Source organism: Betta splendens, chromosome 7, assembly GCF_900634795.4.
Source record: "Betta splendens chromosome 7, fBetSpl5.4, whole genome shotgun sequence".
In the NCBI taxonomy this organism is placed as follows: domain Eukaryota; kingdom Metazoa; phylum Chordata; class Actinopteri; order Anabantiformes; family Osphronemidae; genus Betta; species Betta splendens.
The window spans coordinates 15215904-15234797 of NC_040887.2; the positions used below are offsets into that span (position 1 = coordinate 15215904).

Below are 18894 nucleotides of genomic sequence, written 5' to 3' on the forward strand. Positions count from 1 at the left end.
CATCATCAGTCTGAGGTTGTGCTGTTCCAATTTGCAGACTTTAATTCCTCCATCTTTAAATCTGTGTCGTCACCAGCATCTGAAACATCTGAGCGTGCTTTTGGTTACTGCCATGACCCGTACTGATCAACTCCACCACCGCACAGTGGCACGTCCTGATGACCCACAATGCAGCAGTCCCACATCTCTGCTCAGGCCTGGGCTTCTTTTGGCTGCCGACATCATCAGGCTCAAAGCTCACCTACAGATGCCTGACTTAGCTTTGTGTTAACTTCCTGTTGATTTTAAAGTTATTACAATGAATTGTAAAAGGTTCACGTCTTGTTTCATTACAGTTTCTCCCCATAGTTTTAAGGTGACCCATAAAAAGGCTGCTGCTGGTGGTGCTATGAGGACCCTCAGGTGAGCAGGATTCATCCGCTGAGGACCCTGAATGTCTCGTGAGTCGCATTGTCTGAATTTTCACAGTGTTGACAGTCAGCTGCTTTAAATCTGACTGTAAGTCGTGTGTGAATAGTGTTTTCAAACCCCAGCGTGAGTGAGCCTCCAGTTCGTTAAATTCAAATTAAACCCCTTTTTCGTCAGCCCATCGTAAAATTAAATGATGGCGTCTCTGGTGGCCGTTCTCTCTTTAATTAAAACATCATCTTCTTCTATCCTTTATTGATCCCTGGGACATAATTTTTCTGCTCTCTGATATAAAGGCACAGCTCGTGTGATTTATTAGCTGGAGGTCGTGGGGGTTTGGATGGGTCGGTGCTTTATGGACATCCTCAGCTTAACCTCTGTCCTGTCAACGTCCTCGTCCGTCTTTCTGAACCTATTGTAATATTTGAACGTACAGTAAAAGTGTTGCTGCGGACTGTGGCGTCCAGTTTCTGCAGCTCCTGAACGCGTGACTGTAAAAAACACAGACTGCTTCAGCCAGAACCTTTGAGTTGTGTTGCTAATGGTTTCTGAGTGGAATGCAGTGAAATGAAAACATCTTAGCCACAAATCGACATAAAGAAGCTCAAACTGTCCCACGTTCAAACGTTTTTGGCGATGAACTGACTTTTCTAAGAGATGAACCATCAGCCGTCCTTGAAGCTCGATTAGTGCCTCCTTCCACGTGGATCCGGTGATTTCTCTCCTGTTTGTTCCATCCTTGGCTTTTGTTGTCTTCGCTCTTTTCAGCTCATCAAGGTAAAAGAGGGCTCATGTGACTCATCCGGTCTCAGCCTGGATGTTGCTCGACATCCTCTCAGGGACAATCATTCACCAGGGTGATAATACAAATGCCAGCTAATAAGCTCTTCCCCCGTCAGTCATTAAAATCTGACGGCAGAGATTCCCTGAGAAACACCTGCATATGCTGTCTAGTCAATCAGCCTCCAAGCCTTCAACATTAGAAATGAATGGATTCAAGCAACAAACGGCCAACTGCCACTAATTATACAAATTATGATTTAAATAATAATCTTCTTAACCCAACTTTCATGTAGGTTGATTGTTTCCTGATATCCAGTGTGTCCCTGAAGTCACACCGCCAGCGTTGGACTGAACTGGACTGTGTACTAATTAGTGTGTTTAAACAGCAGCATCACGCTCTCACTCTCCCAAGATGCCAATTAAAACACGCAGGCCACATCTGGGTTAACTGGCACAGACCTGGTCCACTTCAGTCTAGCACTGCTGATTCTGAACTGAATCAGAACCAGGGCCTGGACGTTTTAAAATGAAGGTCTGACTTGCCTCACAATACGGATGACCTTAATGTTACGGCCCCTCAACGCAGCGCAACAGTTGCTCCCATGCCTTGTTTAGAGATATAATAAAGTCTAAGCACAAAGGCAAGTGACAGGTCCGTTTATTAGGAGAATTGTTCGAGGTCTGCCCCGACTGTGCTGCCTTCAGGGAGCCAGTAAAGCGCAGTGCACGCTGGATTTATGCAGTAGGGTTACAGCACGTCGGGACAAGGGTTTTGTAGTGGTTCCGTCTTTCAGAATTGAGACATGACTTTCTATAGTTACAGCTTCAGAGGAGTAAAAGAAAAGTTAAATGTGATCATTCAAACAGGTTTGTCCTTCGAATTACAGCATGTTTTGCGTAGCGTTTATTGACAAACGGGTGTTTCCTATGGATCTGACTCGCGCCGTGAGCTGCGCCGTCTTGTTTGGGTTTGTCCTGATGCCCCATCGATCTGTTTGGCCTCAGTCCTGCTGGACATCCCCGTGCTGATCCAGGCCTGCGAGGTTAAACGGAGCATCGGGGGCTGCAGCCTGGTGGCATTAAGGAGGTGGACAAGGTTTCACAACATGACCATGATGATTGACCTAATAACTGGGTTCCAGGGTGAACAAACACAGCAGGTTGTCGTGTGTCACGCACACACGTAAGATGCATTTCTTGGATCAATAATAAAGTAGAGCCAGCAGTGGAAGCTGCTTGGAAATGAACCACGTCCTAAATCACAGAGGCTCAGAGTATCTCCACATTAATCCATGGCATCATTTTTATTTGCTGTGGAGATAAAGGACGACACAAGCAGGATTAGAGGAGGAAGACGCAGCTTTGTCGACTTCCACGAGGCAATAAAACGCGCCTTCTAGTTCACGCCCCTGATCGGCCCTGATCCATAAACAAGGTCCATAAAGGCCTGTCTACACCAGACGTCTCAGACTGAAATGAGAAGCACATCAAAAGTGCACAGTTTTAGCTGTGACTGGCTGTGGATGAGGATGGAGGAAGCTACTGGTCCGTGACGGGTGGACGTCCAGGAGTTAGTGGTAAACGCTGTCCACCAGGGGGCAGTCTGTCGCTGTGATCAAACTAAACAGCTTTCGTGAACTGCACCTGATTCCTTCTGTTCTGTTCCACCAATGTTATTAATCGTTATTCCTGTCCCCACTTGAGTCTGATGGCAGGAAACATTAAATGAAAACAAGGTAACTCAGGAAAAATGTTTAATTATCTTCACTGTTTCTACAGCATTCAGTAAAATACATTTAGGACACAACATAAGGATGCTGTTATTTATTGTCAAATAGACGCAGCAGTGTCACCACATTTGTTTGTTTGTGCTCTTAAGCCTCTAAATCACCCACTTTGCCATCCTGTGCCCTCACCGGTGTTTGTCGCTGTTGTCCTGAGCCGAAGCAGACTCATCTGTGTGTTGCTGGAAGACGGTGGCGTCATTGTGACAGATCGGTCCAGAGAGGAAAGCGGCTCCTCATATCGCACTTCATTATCCCTTCAACAGACGCGTCAAACTGCAGTTTCAGACTCAATTTCTAACTTGAAACTGTCACAAACACAAAAGTAAGATAAAACACCTCAAGTCACCTTAACTCACAAAACGCAACAGGAGTTCTAGAGAAAACCCAAGAAATCCCACTGAGCAGCACCAGGAGACGGTGGAGAGGAAGAAACCGGCGGAAACACTGGAAATCTAGATTCATATAGGAAACATTATATTTAATAATATGACAATGTATCACAAAGAGAAAAAAAAACAACAAACACCTAAAAATACATGAGTGGTGCAAGCCTGCGGTAATTAGCTCAGAACATGCTGTGTCACGCTGAGCGGAAAGACTGGATTGAGGTCTGTCATCCAGGTCAGGTTACGTTAAGGGACGGTGCGTCTGCAGCTTGTTCCCACAGCAGATTAGGATTAGGATTAGTCACATCTACGTAGGTCTACCTGCGTGGAGGGACGGAGGTCAGGAAGTAAAGAAAGAGGCCTGGGTCAAAGGTCAGAGGTCAGGTTCATCAGCTGAAGCAGAAGCACAGACAAGGAGTCGCCCATTGCTTGGAGCTGGAGCCGGAGGAGTGAATGTGGACCAGAACCAGAATAAAGAATGTAAAGAAGAAATCGTAGCTGTGCAAGAGAGTGAGACGGAGGTTTGTACAGAGCGAATGCGAGCACTCAGCACCTCTTGTCTTGTCGTGTCTTTCTGCTGGAGGGACGGGTTTTGGCTGTAAAGTTCAGGTTAGCCTCAGATGTGGGTTCAGCTTAGAGGATGGAGATGCAGCGCAGCAGTCGACATCCTCGCAGCCGCCATGAGCTCGGTGTGTCTGTTTCTGCCACGTGCCAGGCTGGAACAAGGCAGCGCCACAGCAGAAGTGGGTCAGCCTGGTCTGAGCCCGTTTGTCTGGGTTTGGCTGGTGTCTGTGGGTCAGGTTCACACTGTCGCAGGTCGCCAGAAGGTCTTTACTGTGTCCAAACGGCTTCTTTAGCACTATTCAACTCAACAAACAAAGGTGAAGGTGAAAAAAAAATCCTTTATTAACTACAGCTTTGACTCTTCACTAAGTTTCTAAGAGTTTCTCACTTGGACCTTTAAAGCAAGAAAAGAGCGTGGGCCCTAATGGAGAAGCTCCGTCTTTAGGTCCGAGGGAACATTTGTCACTGCAAATATAAAAAGCTCTGTTGTCCGTGCATGTGTGAAAAGCTGAAATGACAGACTGGCTTTGAAGAAAACAAACTAACAAACCCCTCAGACAGGGGTCCCATCCATTCACTGCATGACTCACGCAAACAAAGCCCCCGCGCTGGAGGACGTGGTGCTTTGTCCGGCGACGTGTTACAGCATTGATCCGTATCAGTACTTCTTTTATGAGGAGGTGAAACCTAAACCAGGAGGGAAAAGCCATTAGGCCCATTAATTATCACCTCCGCTATAACAACCCATTAAGCCCATTCTTTTTGCTCCTTATGATGAACTGAGGGGAAAAAGTGTCTCACTCTGCACATCAAGCACCACGAAGGAGCAACGGGACCTAATGGAGAACGTGAAGCTCAAAGGTCTTTCAATGGTGCAACGATTCCTACAAAAACAAAAACATTGTCTTCTCCGGTGCATCAGGCAAAATGTCCTTTTCATTAACAATTAGCCTTCGACAGATCAAAGCCTCACAATCTACTAAGTAATGCAACTGAAGTGATGAAGACAGACACCACTCGCTATCGAGTGTAAAGAAAACACATTCTAAGGTCTAACTGTGCGGCCTGATATCAGGCTGCCATTTTGTTGTGTCATTTGTGAGATGTTTTCAGGTCGAAGGCACCGTCAGTCCTCCCCTGCTCCAACTGCAAGAAGCTCATGAAGCATCAAAAAAGCACCAGAGCCAACACAAATACAGACAATGCAATAGAAAGATGTACGTCAACAAACAATTACAAAAAAATAGTATTGTATAAAAAAACGTGGCTTCCACCACTGCATCAATCTGTATGACGTCATGCCACCTCAGGTCAAAGGTCGACGTGGTGAAGATGACCAGGGGCCTTGTTCAGCCAATCAGAACGGAGCAGGGCGGGGCCTTAAGGCAAGGACTGAAACAACAGGAGAGCAGATGTGTTCTCTACAGTTTTCATTTGAGGCTGTGAAGGTGTTTTAACCCCAGGTTTAACGTGCTGCACAGCCGGCCCCAGGTCTCTGCAGGGATCAGGAGCAGGTTGATCGGGTGCCGGGAGCTTGTGGTGCTACAGTCTACACTCACACATCTGATCCTCTATATGTTCATGGATCCTGTCCTCTGGCCTCAAACCCGCAGCACGCGTGCTCTTCCACGGCTTCACAGTGACTCTACTGTGGCTGCTGGTTCCTCTGTAACCTCTACATGCGTTTTCAACACAAAGGCGCGGTGATGAAGCCCATTAATAATAGAACACCGGCTCCTCCGAGGCGCCGCCGTCTGGCCTGGGCTTCGGAGCATCTCCGGCTCCTATTGGCCGCCAGCTGCTCGTGTCACCGCTGCTCGCATCTCCCCTGGTTCAGCAGCCTGTAGTAGGAGCTCCCCCGCCTCCTGCCCGTTAGCTCCAGTTTGCTGCCTATTGCAGCCCCTCCCTCCCTCCCCCTCAGTACATGATGTACCCACACGAACATAAAGAGAACAGGACACGGACATATTTATGTCTGCGCTGTATGTGTGGCCGCGTCTGTGGGACAGACCCGTGGCCTTTCCTTGAGGCCCACCCATTGCTGAGCCACACATTGACATGAAGGCAGCAGGTAAATGAACGTCCTCCAGGTTTTTAATTCCATATTCATTCAGTCAGTCACCCAACAGCTCAGGCACCACATCTCGAGATTAGACTCACTGACAACAGGCCAGTATCCAGAATGGGAAAATGTACAGAAACACAGGTACATAATACATTTTGACAGTTTCATTTTATTTCAAGAAAAGTCGTCAAACATATTTACAGCAACCAAAAAACACAACTCTTTCTCCAATGTCTAATGGCTCCTGTCAGCTTCATAAACAAAACACATTATCATACAACAGACGTTTGTGTGCGCGCTGCAGATATGAACTAGGAAACTAGGATCGACATCGTGTTCACGGTGTGTACACTGAGGCAGCCAAACATTTTGCATAGCGAGTGTCTTCAAGTGGAACCAATGCTAGAGAAGAAGGAGCTCAATGAGCCGACGCGTACAGAGGCGGTGAGGGCAGCGCGAGTGTGTAGAGACTACAGCCCGAGGCCGGGTGACACCTAGACACCGACACGGAATACTGCTGCTCGTGGAGGGTTTCAGTGAGGAACAAACTAAAATCTCTCGGCGTCTACGGGTCCTATGAGCGACGAGTGCTGTGCGGTTTCCTTTTTAAATGGAGCCGAAACAAATGGTTCATCTGCATCTTTCACGGGAGCCGTGGCGGCTGAATGCGAACACCTAGAGACGTTAAGATGATGCAGATGTAGTCGCTATAAAGGGAGAAGCTATTTGTAGACAAAGCAAAACATCACATCGGGTCAGTGTGAGGCTGGTTGAGGACAGAGGAGTCTGAGGCAGGAGGTGAGACAGGCTACAAAAGGGGTAGAATGAGGTAGGACCACTACGAACACCTGCTGCTACCAGTACTAGTACGAGTGCTGCTGCTGAGTCCCTGGAGCCCAGTGACGCGCTCCACAGTGAGCTGTGGGAGGCTGTGGTCCTCCCACTGGTCGGTGCTGGGGAGCGTGCTGTACATCCACCTCCCTCCGCTCCTGGTTGAGTGCCAGGCTGAATGTGTTCCATGTGCAAAGCGTCCGGGACCTTCCAATAAAGCGGGGAAGGAAGGGATGAGGGGGGACAGTGGCATGTGCAGCCCACGGCAGGTTCTGAGGATTCTGTCCAGATGCTAAATCCTCAGGCTTCCTGTCGAGGTCTGCGAGAGAGATCCGTCCACACATGTCAAGAAGCAGCCCAGACACCAGGCCGGTGTTGTAGAAGCACACTCACACACACACACACACACACACTAACAGAGCTGTCACTCTCCCAACAGATCACAGATTCATTGGGCAAACATGTCAGATGCTCAGCAGATTTACAGTTTCTTTCGGGCTCTTTGGATTCAACGGCGAAGAACGCCCAGTAAAACCAGCTCCAGGTTTGGTCATGACTGCACAGTATTAAAGTAAAAGTTTAAACCAACCTCTGGAACGCTCATTTTCACAGTTGCTCTGCCTCCAGTGTGACACAGGTTTGTTCAACGGTTGAAGTTACAAGTATTGAGATTACCGTCAGAAAATTCAAAGTTCGAGCTTCACTTAAAGGATTAAAGGATTCTGTTATTTCATGAGTCAGTTCAACCTTTGTTCAAATCTCTGATAAAAGTTGGTTAAACTCTGATGGAGCTCTTTTTGGAGTGTAAGCTTCCTCTCTACCTCCCAGTCTATTTCATTTAAACTTCCAATCGCACTTGGAATGAGTCGTCCTTAAGGCACAAGGGTTGTTTGGGGCAGGACGTTGTTCTCCATCAGTAAAACGCTGGCCAGCCCACGCTTTGACCTGACACACACACACACACACACACACACACACACACACACACAGACACACAGACCTGCTTAGTACTGTACGGATGTGAAGGAGGAGCTACGCAGGGGCCGTTGTATAAAACGTTACATGTCGCATCCAGTCCCTTCTATCGACGCCTGTTCTCCACCAGCCCAGCGTGGGCAGCTGCTGCTGGACCAGTACAGCTGTGGTCCAATTTGCATATTATTTCTGTCACTTCCCGCTCAAGTCACAATCGTGGATTCTTCACAGTTTAGGTCCTGATTCCCACTGGGGTCCATGTTCATGTAGTAAACAAAGCTGCAGAGACAAACCAGAAACAGGTCAACATGATGTTTTCAATAGAAAACTATCACAGACTATAAAAAAAAAAATTAAAAAAACTTTAAATATCATTTAAAATGAAACTAACTAAGAAAAAAGTAACACTTTATTTTACCTGAACTCAGCTTAAGGGGTCAGAGTTAAATAAAATATAATATAAAGTGACAGAAAATGAAATAAATGATGTCATAAATTTTAGAGCCTTTATGTTTGAAAGATTTGAAGATTAAATATACAATATAATTTCATTTGACCCTCACGGCCTCAAAATGTCCTGAAAGCCATTAATGCTGCGTCTTAATGCTGAAATGGCCGTCCATGTACTCAATGAGGCCTCTGGCTGCGTCACTAGAAATATGCAGAGCCTCGACATTTACCTGCAGTTAAAATGACAACAGCGGATTGGGTTAAGCGCTGCGCTCTAATAATAGCCCAGCGGCTGACACGCCACAGCGCGGTCTGGCTGCAGTGTGTCCCTCTTTTCACGGGTTGCATAACCGCGTAGCACATGGGATGAGCACAAGTGGGTCAGCTTAGCACGAAGCACGCATGCTAGGGATGCTGGATGAGAGGATGTGCACAACGGGGACACGGAAAGTGCTTGTGTCACCGCCCGGGAACTCCACGACTACGTAGGGCAGCAGAAGAAATACTTTGGTAAAAAATAAAGACATACTGACAATACTCAGGCCATGATGAAGCCGACCACCACAGAGCTGCTCTTCAGCCAGGTTCACACAAGCAGACGTGTTCTGCTTCACTTCTGACCGGAACCCTCTTTTCCGCAATCTGTGCTTCGAGCGCTGTGGTGTTTTCAAAGTCAGACTGATGAGTTCACCGTGACTTCTTCCATTTTTAAAGGCAGAGTCAAGTGATCCTGTACCTGTGTGAGCGCTCTGAACTCCCTGACCTGAGGGACAGCTTTTACAAGCACTGACTCAGTCTACGCGCCCTGCAGATGTTACACAACACGCGCGCAGGTCCGATTTTTTGTAAAACCCAAAGTTTTACATAATCACTAATAAAAGGCATTGCATTGGTTTACTGCCGTGTCAATATTAAGAATGAGCACCAAAAAACTCAATTGTATTATTTATTATATAAGTTTTATTTGACCTTTGATTCAAAGGTTTAGTTTGAGTACATAATTTTTTTATTTTAAGTTGATAGTATAATATAATTATACAATTTAAATGATTTATAAACCCAGCTGATAATATTAAATATACTAAATACAAGTATAAATAAATAAAATTGCCAATTTAAAAATTGAAGGCAAACAATAATAATTATTATTCACGACTGAACACGCAAAAGTGGAAAGAAAGAGATTTAAGATGAAAACAATTACAGTACCACTATTTTTTTTTTCTTTCTGAAATTGAATTCTCTTAGTTAGTGTGTTGCGAATTCCACCATAATTTGGGTCTAATCAAAAGTCTGGAACAGCTCACACAGTTGAGTTGACTGTGTCAATTGTAAGCCAGTAATAGTCTGAAAAACACTGCGCATGCAATAAGTCGTTGTCACGTCAGACAGAGTTGGGTTGGAGCAGCCTGTGTCTCTACTTTGACTGACGTTTGGCACCTGGTCGACCGACCTCCAAATATATCACCCTCTGGACGACTCCCATTTTGACCCTACATGCATGGACACACGCGGCGCGAGCAGCTGCTGGGTCTGCCCGCGTTCAACCTCGACTCCAAAGCAGCACAGCAGTAGCTGAGAGGAGACCGTTTATGCTACGCTGTGTTAATGCATGGATGGAAACCTGGACGCACAGACAATCGATAGGTCAACACACAACATGAACATAAGAAACATGACCTCCGCAATGTTTTTCCATTTTTCATCTGAATTTGAATGGGAGATTTTTCGAAGCTTTCGGGGAAATGAATGTATTTCCTTTGCAGGAATGTGCATGCGGCATTTTTTACATTGTGGCTGTGAAGGAGTGAGTTTTTTGTGTTGAAGCGTAACAGAGACCACAGCCCAGCAGATCCTGGACAGACCGAGCTCTGCTTCCTCAGCCAGCTTGTAGCCATTTGTTGTTGCATAAGTCAAAGAGGAGTAACTTGTTAAAAACCAGCTGAAACCGGCATCACTGGGGAATTGGTGGGGGCTGAGCTCCTGAGCCCGGGACACTATGGCAGCTTTCTATGATTATTTGGAGAGGGAGTGTTGGCTTTTTACGAGCTCGGGCCGGTTTTGTGGCCTGCATGCGAGGCAGCGCATTCCACTTGGCTGGTATTCACCAAAACTGTTCATTATGTAAGCTTAGGTGTGTGCCTTCACGTTTTTCTGGATGCAAAGCTGACAATATTTTCATATATACAAAAGCACAATAACCCATCCATCCATGCTATCTAAGCCAATATCACAGACGTGTCCTTTCATTATGAGCATTTATCTAGAAAAGCGGCTGCTTCTGAAGTCCTCCGGGTAAACACAACTCTATTAGGGAAATTTCTAAAACACACAACAGTGAGGGGGGCAATGACAACAGGGGAAGAGAAAATGAAAAACAAGCTTCAGGATTTTCCAGGATGAAACGCAGACATTGGAAAAACATTACATGCGGTCAAAATGTCCAGAATTTCCCATAATGTTAACGAGTTAGAGAGCAAACAGACCTTCAACCCTGAAACCAACAGCTAATCAGTCAATTATGAGCTGAATTCAGGCATTCAGGTTTAATGTGTTTGAAGCTTCTCGTGGTTTCGCTGCCTCCTTGAACCCCTCCTGTCACTGGACAGAGCGCTTGGTGACATCGGGGACACAGCAAAGCTCTGCACGCTGCGACAGAGGGAGGCCATGCGCCTTTGCATCCATTATTTAAGGGTTAAAATGATTAAGAAGGGGTTAAAGGGAGCATTTACACCTAACGCGCGGTCACGACAGGAGTGAAACCGCTGCAGAACCAAAAGGAATCCACAAGCCAAGGTCCTCCCCGGCAGCGAGATGGATGGGACGCAGACTGTGAGGGGATTAGCACGGTTTAAAGAGCTTACAGCTCATTAGATCCAACACAGCCACCATGAATGGGGACAGCAGAGTGGAAAAAATGTGGATCCCAGTTATTCCAGAGCGCTGTGGGATCACAGGGTTTCCTGCACCGTCCAGCGCCTGGGATGACACATCAGAACGGTGGCTTTTAATTAACTCAAACCTCTTTTCTAATTTTCAAAGTTTACAGTATAAACACAAGAGCGGCGAGGAATTCTTTGTGCAGGAACTTGTTTTTGCTGCTCTGAACCCTGAGGGCTCCGAGGAACTGAACGCTGGCGTTTACAAGCCGGTTACATAACAGCGCCAATGCACTCATCAAACCCGCTCCCGAGGTCTCATAAAGGTGCCTCCCTTCGGGCACTTCAGCCCCTCCACAATACCTCCAGCTGAGTCAATACAGGACATCGCATGCTCTGCCTTCAAGCTGCTGTCCAAACATCCTCGTTTCCTTCAGCGGGGCCAGATCGGCGTTCCCTCAGACCTTTCCGCCTTTGTCTCAAATGTACACTGAAAACGAGGGCGACACATACAAACAAGCAAACATCAAACCTGCTTGAGGGCGTTCTACTGTATTCACACACCTTGAACGAGGGCAACACCCTAGAAATGCCCCAGCTTGTAAAAAGCTCATTCACGCCGATAATTAAGGATGCTTTTGGGAATTCGACAGAGTAAGGACTGGTCTTGTGGGGACGGCAGGGGCTTACAGAGCTCTGGCCTGGTTTAGACAGAGGCGGTGCACAGCTGGCACAAAGCGAGAGGACAAAATGTTCCTGAGCTCAAACCTCCATAAACCCTGATGCAGCAGCAGCAGCAGCAGCAGCAGCAGCAGCGCTCGCTTTGTCCAGCGCAGGAGGAGAGCGAGGGAGGGTGTGGACCGAGGGGATGGGCAGAGGGATGTCACATAAAACAAGACATTTTACAATCAGACAAGACATGTTCAGTTAATAGGAACATGCTGTATTCAGCATTCTTATTGTAAGGTAGACGATGAACGTGGGGGGACACAGGGCAACAAAATGATAGCGCAGCCATTCATTTACAGCTGCTCCAAGTCTAAATGCCTTTATTCTTAAATAAAAATCCATCACAGGGTGAAAAAAATCAATTGAGGTAAAATCTTGATTCGTACTTGGCAAGATTCATAATCGATTCTCAAATGCAAAAAATTGATTCGTGTTCAAAATGGAAAAAGCTGAACTCAAGCGTGAGGTCATGTAGCCGAATGTGGACAGAGCACAGGAGGCAAACGCAGATGGAGTTTGTATCGAGTCGCCACTGACAAAACTAATGTCACACAATCAGTGTCCAGTTTTGGAACAAAATAAGATTATACTTGACTGCAAAATAACTGCACCTGAATAGTGTTTGGTAAAAATGTTTCTGGAACAATCACACAGCAAAGCACTTCGCTGTTTTTCCCATCTATTACAGTTTATTGATTTTCAAACAAACTGGCATCTGATGTACTTAAGCTGGAATAGGGTGACTTTAACTTTATTATTCCTTGAAGAGAAAAGGGTGTTAACGTCAACAAAGGACAAAAATAAATGCTAGGATTTGTCAAATCCAACGGTGCGTAATCATGCACCTTCCCTGCTGATAAGCCTCATCAGAAGCTGTTAGCCTCCCCGTCACTCACGCTTCACAGGCCAGTGAACAGGACAGGAATCAGCAGTTTGTGGGAGCTGAGTCAAGAATCAGTAGGTTGGTTCATGCTATGGGTTTCTTTAAGTAGAAAAGGTTTTAGGAAAAGCGTGTGCATGTGGATAATCGCTTCGCCTGACACCCTGGACAGCTGGTGAAGGTGAAGCACACATGCGCCTCACAAATAAGTCCTTAATGTACCTGATGCAGATTAATGAAATAAGCCTCAGGTAAATCAGTTGTTTCTGAGCCGTGTTCCAGGTGCAGAGCTCACAATCCTTCAGTACTTCAGACATGCAGGTTTTAAATATGGGCTAATCTAAGCTGCGTCATCAAGATTCTAACAGCATTACATGACACTTCCTTCAGTTTGAAGGTTCTTTCTTTCTGTTTTTGAGAAATAAAGTAAACTAAATCAAACTAAACTTGAACTAAATCAATTTAGATGGAGATTGATGAGTATTTGCTGCTATTGTCTGACATTTTACAGTTAAATTGATGTTACAGTCAATAAAAATACATCAAAACAATGATAAAAAAAACATTAGCTGCAAAATAATAAGTCATTTACACTAAAATACTTTGCAGATTTATTTGATCCATTTCTCTCTATAAGGAAATCTGATGATGCAAAACCATCTACCAGTCTATCAGCTCATTTATTCTGTTTATGATTAAATGTTGTCAATACTTAGTTTCTATTATTTCACTGCTACGAAAAACATAGATTCAACTAATGTAACGAGTGCTAAGAATTCTGAATTATAGTGTGTTGAGGACTTTGAGCTGTTAAAATTAGGAAAAAGATATTTAATTAATTTATACTGAAAATGAAAGACATATCCATCCCACAGCCTCCCAGACAAACAAACATCGACCGCTGTCCCATCGGACAACAGATCGATTCTGTTTTTCTCATCCACCGTTATCGTCACTGTGCTGTCGTCATCTGGCTCCTTGATTGAAAAGCCCCAAGCGAAGCAGCACATACTCAGCAGAACGACTGCCCTCCCTTCCCCGTCCTCTGTTCGCAGCCACTAATCCGTCTCTCACACACATGACAGGTTTTCCCACAGAACCAGTGCTAGGCCATGGGCCCGTTGCGTAACATGCGATGTGCGAGAGGACGGGACACATCAGGGTCCATCACCGCTGGAGAGCAGAGGGGTCGGGGGTTGGGGTCACCAGACAATGGTTGAAGGAGAGATACCCCACCAGGATTAGTGCTGGCCAGCGGAAGGTTCAAGTTCAAACAAACTGGAGGATCGGGTCAGTGAGCATTCAGTCAGCCACCGATTGATGTGCTACAAGGGGTTTCTGCTCTACATCGCAAACTGAGACAATTAACGTCTTACAAGGCCATTTTTCTGCTGCAGAAACTAATGAGCGTCTGTGTGGGTGAGGTACAAAACATCCCCAAGTGGCAAAAACAATGTTACGTTATGTGGGGAGCTTCATGAAATGATCACTTTGCATTTTCAGTTTACAGGTAGATTTCTCAGAGAAGTCACATTGTACCCATGAACATCTAATAAGGAAACATGTAATAATAGTGAGTTAAGTAGCAGCAAATATCGATGCACAGGTCAGTGATGAACCAGTGTGTGTTCACGCCCAGCTAAGGGAACAAAAAGCACGGCCGTGTGCAACATCCTGGAACCTGATCGAGACCGAAGCCCGACTTCAGTTTTCATCTGAGGTGGAATTCACTTTCAGGTGTGGAAACGAATCCAATAAAACACTTGTCATTCGCCCGTGCCAAATAACTGCCACTGTAAAATCATCTCCGCCAACCACCTGACACGCATGCACACCCTGAGCCTAACAATCAGAGCGGCTGTTTGCCCTCGGGCCCAGCGTGTCCCGGCCCAGGAGCCGCTCACACGCCTCCGGCTGCCTCGGTCCACACGACATTTGGCTTTTAACAAACACAAAGACGCGTCCCGACGCCAGTTAAACGCCTCGTCGTTCAACTCACGTCAGTCGCATGTTACCACCATCAGTAGCTCATGTTTGCTTCTTGACGTCATCAATCTGCAGAAGATATGTTCACTCCCGTTAATCTTGTTCCATCAACAGTGACGTGGACGCGCAGGAGCAGCAGTGAGGCTTAGGAACTATTTGGAGTGAACCAACTGGGTCAATGTTTCAACTGGTGCCTTGTCAACCTTTTGTGGTTCTTGTGGTTTTTATTGTTCAGGAGAAACTTCAGAGAATGTATTCTTGAGTTACTGTGGATCTATTAGTTCATGTTTTCTGTCAAGTGAAACTGGAAGTGTGTCATCTGAAACATCTAAAGTAAACCTTTTCCAATTAAAGAACCACAAATGGGCTACATTAAATACCAGCATGTTTCCGTAATGATTTGATGAACTGTTTCAAGACCAGATTAATACCACTAGATCCTCAACTGTATCAGACTCACCTGGGAAAGTAAAGAGGTCCCGTCTTCACTTGGATAAGGTAAAAAAAAAAGCGGAGATTTGGGGAAGGCGAGGGCGTCACGCAGCACACGTGACCTGGTCCATCCTCAGCTCCAGCTGCAAGGCGTCTGGCCGGTCCTGAGGATTGACTGCCAGCATGTCCTGGAGGAGTTTTTTCACGCCCTCCGACATGGAGCTTCTCGCCTTCTGAGGGATGTGGAGAACCATCTTGGGGTTCTCCAACAGAGCCTCACCGACAGGCACAATCTCTGCGCCCTGTCGTATGTAGGTGCCCAGCAGTTCCCTCTTGGACTCGGCGTCGATGAAGGTGATGCGTTCGATCATTGCCCAGATGATGATGCCCAGGGCAAATATATCAGCCTTGGCTGTGTAGTGGCCCTCCCACACCTCTGGGGCCATGTAGAAGTCCGAGCCACAAGCTGACGACAGCCAGAACTTGTTTATGTTGACCATGTTGTTCTGGTTGCTGACATCCGCTCCTGCTGCAGGGTGCTCTTCACAGGTCTTGGTGTTCAGGCCTGCACAAACCTTACTGAGGCCAAAGTCTGCCACTTTCAGGACCGGTGAACCCGATTTCTGTGAGATGAGAATGTTGTCCGGCTTCAGGTCCCGATGAACAATGTTGTTCTTGTGGAGAAACGCTACTGCGCTGGTCAACTGGCGCATGAAGCTCCTGTTGGTCTGGGGGTCGGGTCTGCGGGACAAGATGTACTGGTTGAGGTCCCCACCCTCACAAAACTCCATGACGAACCAAAGGTAGCAAGGTTCCTCAGGGTAACCCAGGATGCGTTCCCCTGTAGAACGCAGAAACATATTGATAATATCATTAGTGACATCTAGTCGGTCATTTTGAGGTCAAAGGGAAAAAGTGATTATCAATCTTTGTCTTTGAACTTCAATCCCACAACTAATCACAGTTAACCCAGTTACACTTGTACCTCAGTTATTAGCAGATTATTTGATATTTTGCTGTTTTGCGACTGAGCCACCAACTTTTCAGAATCCCTGTTCAAGCAAAACAAAGGAACAGATTCTCCACAAGTTTCAAAAGCAGCAAGTAGTTGAAAACAGTTCGTGGCAGCTTCAACACGTCAGGATTTCCTCCTGAGGAAGCGGCCCAATATCAGCGGTTTGCAGTCGCATGCAAAGAGAGTTTCACAATCTGTTGATACACTCAGCTGTGTCACTGCCACTTCAGAGGGTGGCGTGCATGAGGTCTCGGGTCTCTCACGCCACGCTCGTCTCGCAGCGCGACGCCTTTTAACGCACCGCACGCTGCGTTCGGGGTCTGTCCACAGACATGACTCAGGTTTTACCAAAGTCTCGCACATATGCAAACACAACTGGCCTCAAGAATCCAGCTGTAGGCTGGCTATAGTGTTCACATTCACCATTTGTGGTTATAACAGTAGAAGTGTAAAGACCCCATGATGTTTGTGTGAAATGCATATTAACATGCCAACCACTTTAATGTCTTTTAAAGCTTTCTTTTTCTTATGTTTAATGTGTTAATTATTATTATTAAGGTCATAATAGGTGGTACTGTAGTACATACTGTAATACATGTTTTCTTCAAATCAAACATTCATTCTAATATAATGGCTTGTGACCATCTACTTTCTATAGGAATGAAAAATATCAATATTAAAGAAGTGTGATGTAGGTAACATGCAGAAATACACTATGTACACTGTGGTACAGACGCATACATGATCTGTATTGAGGCTACATCAGTCAGCGTACCATCAATGATGTGTGTGACCCGATCACTGAAAGGGTTTTCAGAAACCATCATTCTTCAAAGATACTTCCAAAATGGTATTAACGCGGCAACAGTGAACCTGGATTTCAAACTGTCCAAACAGCGGCGCTCCCCTGTGAGCTGCTGCTTCACGGCCACTGACAGCTTAGCTTCAAAAACTAGGTTATGCCGACAAAGGCATGCACGGAAATAAAATAAATACAGGCGTTGTTGCATATTGTTTTCCAAATCCTACATTCTGTAGTCACAGTGCAAATCACGTCAGCTCGAGACCAACATTTTAACCCAACAGCCAGAACGGTGGCGCTTACATAACAAAGGGGCCATTATGAGGAAACAAAACAAAGGTCCAATATAAAGCCTGAAGTTTTAACAGAACAGGTCAACGCTGAGTAACAAATTTCACTTACATGTGCACGCATTGAACATGTATTTAACATTATCTATTTATTTCGTCCAGGCCTAATGTGAGATAACAAAGCAAGTGATAAGTAGGTCAAACTGGAGCCATGACAACATTGATTCAAACCAGGGTGAATAGATGAAGGTAACAGACAGAGAAGCAAACTCTTTCATAACAGTAAGTAATAAACTGTGTTAACAGTGTTGAATGTATAGAATCCGTGTCAACGTGCTGTGAGGTAACAGTCAAGTAGTACACTGTGTACTCTAGTGAGCACAAGGAAACACAATGTGCGCTCTGTGCCTACTATAGCTAACGTATAGCAGCAGGAGGCTGCCTGCGTTTAGGGTGAATAACTTTATTAACAATATGCAGTTCTCATTGTTTAAAATCACTGCCATCCTATAAATAAGCGATGTATAGTTTAGCGTATGAGCCTAACGTATAATGTTAAAACTCAGCCTTTATCAGACATACACAAACCTCAACGAATCCATTTCAGAGGCATGTTTTAGTAAGATCTCTGTTAGGTACCTTCATTACTGGCGATGACGTCATCCTGCTCACCTTTGAGGGAGGTCTCCACCAGCCGCAGGTACTGCTTGGACCTCTTGTTCCCGTGACTCATCTTCTGGGCCAGGCCGTTCCTCTGCAGGACGCACTCCTCCAGCTGCACCACGTTCTGGTGTCGGTTCTCCAGGCTCGTCAGGGCCCAGAACTCGGCCAGGGCCAGCTCCACGTTTTCCGGGGCGTCGCACTGGAGCCTCTTCACCGCCACCCTGGCTCCCGTTTTGCGGGCGACCGCCTCGTACACCACGCCGTAGCTCCCGCGGCCGACCTCCCGCAGCAGGCTGTACCGGGGCGCCGCCGCCGCGCCGGCCTCATGGCGGCCGCCGCGGACGAAGCTGATGGCGAAGCAGTCGTCGTCCCCCTCCTCCTCCGGCACGCGCTTCAGGCGGTTGTTGTCGCCCAGGACGAGCGAGCGGAGGACTATGCACGGCTCGAGCTTCATCTTCCCCGCCTCGCTGCGCCTGCAGCCCCGCAGACCCCCGCTTACCTTTCTCCTCTTCGTCCCTTCGCAAACAGCCATAACTTCTTCTTTGTGGAACGGCAGCATGAAGCGAGGGCGTGTTTCTCTTTCATTACTTTAACGCAAAACTAAGAGCGTGACGTCCTCGCGTCTGTCCGCCTGCTGTTCGGTGACTTCGATGGCCGGTCCGTGGGAGCTTTGTAATGTAGTTGCTGTTAATCGCGGGAAAAGGCCAAGGAGAAGCCACAGCAACGAAGTTGGCTTCGTAAACAAAATGTTCCAAGTACGTGCAGAGAACAGGGGGCGTGAGTCGCTCCGCGGCAGCGCGGCGATCTGATTGGCGGAGGGGGACGGCCGCTCCCGGAGATCCCGTTATGGACAAAGAGGCGGAGTTTCCGCCGAGCACGTTAGGGTTGTTTTTTATTTTAATTCGGGGTTGTAGCTTCGAATAAATGACCTAAATTAACACAGACGCGGAGCTGGAAGGTTTTACCACC

The 18894-nt window shown here is 46.5% G+C and overlaps 1 protein-coding gene across 3 annotated transcripts; it reads right to left on the reverse strand.

The window, feature by feature from the left end:
* Positions 1-6142: 6142 nt before the first annotated feature.
* stk35 (serine/threonine kinase 35) lies at positions 6143-18894 on the reverse strand. 3 transcript variants are annotated; one of them, XM_041071565.2, is made up of 4 exons: positions 17902-18894; positions 15184-15996; positions 7825-8078; positions 6143-7143 (listed from the first exon to the last, which is right to left on the reverse strand). In XM_041071565.2, exons 1-2 carry the CDS (start codon positions 18482-18484, stop codon positions 15260-15262), a joined length of 1320 nt encoding a protein of 439 aa, XP_040927499.1. In that variant the 5' UTR covers positions 18485-18894; the 3' UTR covers positions 6143-7143; positions 7825-8078; positions 15184-15259. The 3 variants fall into 3 exon arrangements, with proteins under 3 accessions (XP_040927499.1, XP_055366328.1, XP_055366329.1); XM_055510353.1 differs by having other exon boundaries at positions 6143-8078; XM_055510354.1 differs by having other exon boundaries at positions 6143-8078; positions 17935-18888.

What these genes read in the sequence shown, in the direction of transcription:
- stk35 (XM_041071565.2), bottom strand. Translation starts at nt 18,484, where the DNA reads ATGCTGCCGTTCCACAAAGAAGAAGTTATGGCTGTTTGCGAAGGGACG. An exon ending in CGTCATCGCCAGTAATGAAG is followed by an intron (nt 15,997 to 17,901) that starts GTACCTAACAGA and finishes TGCGTTCTACAG; the next exon opens with GGGAACGCATCCTGGGTTAC.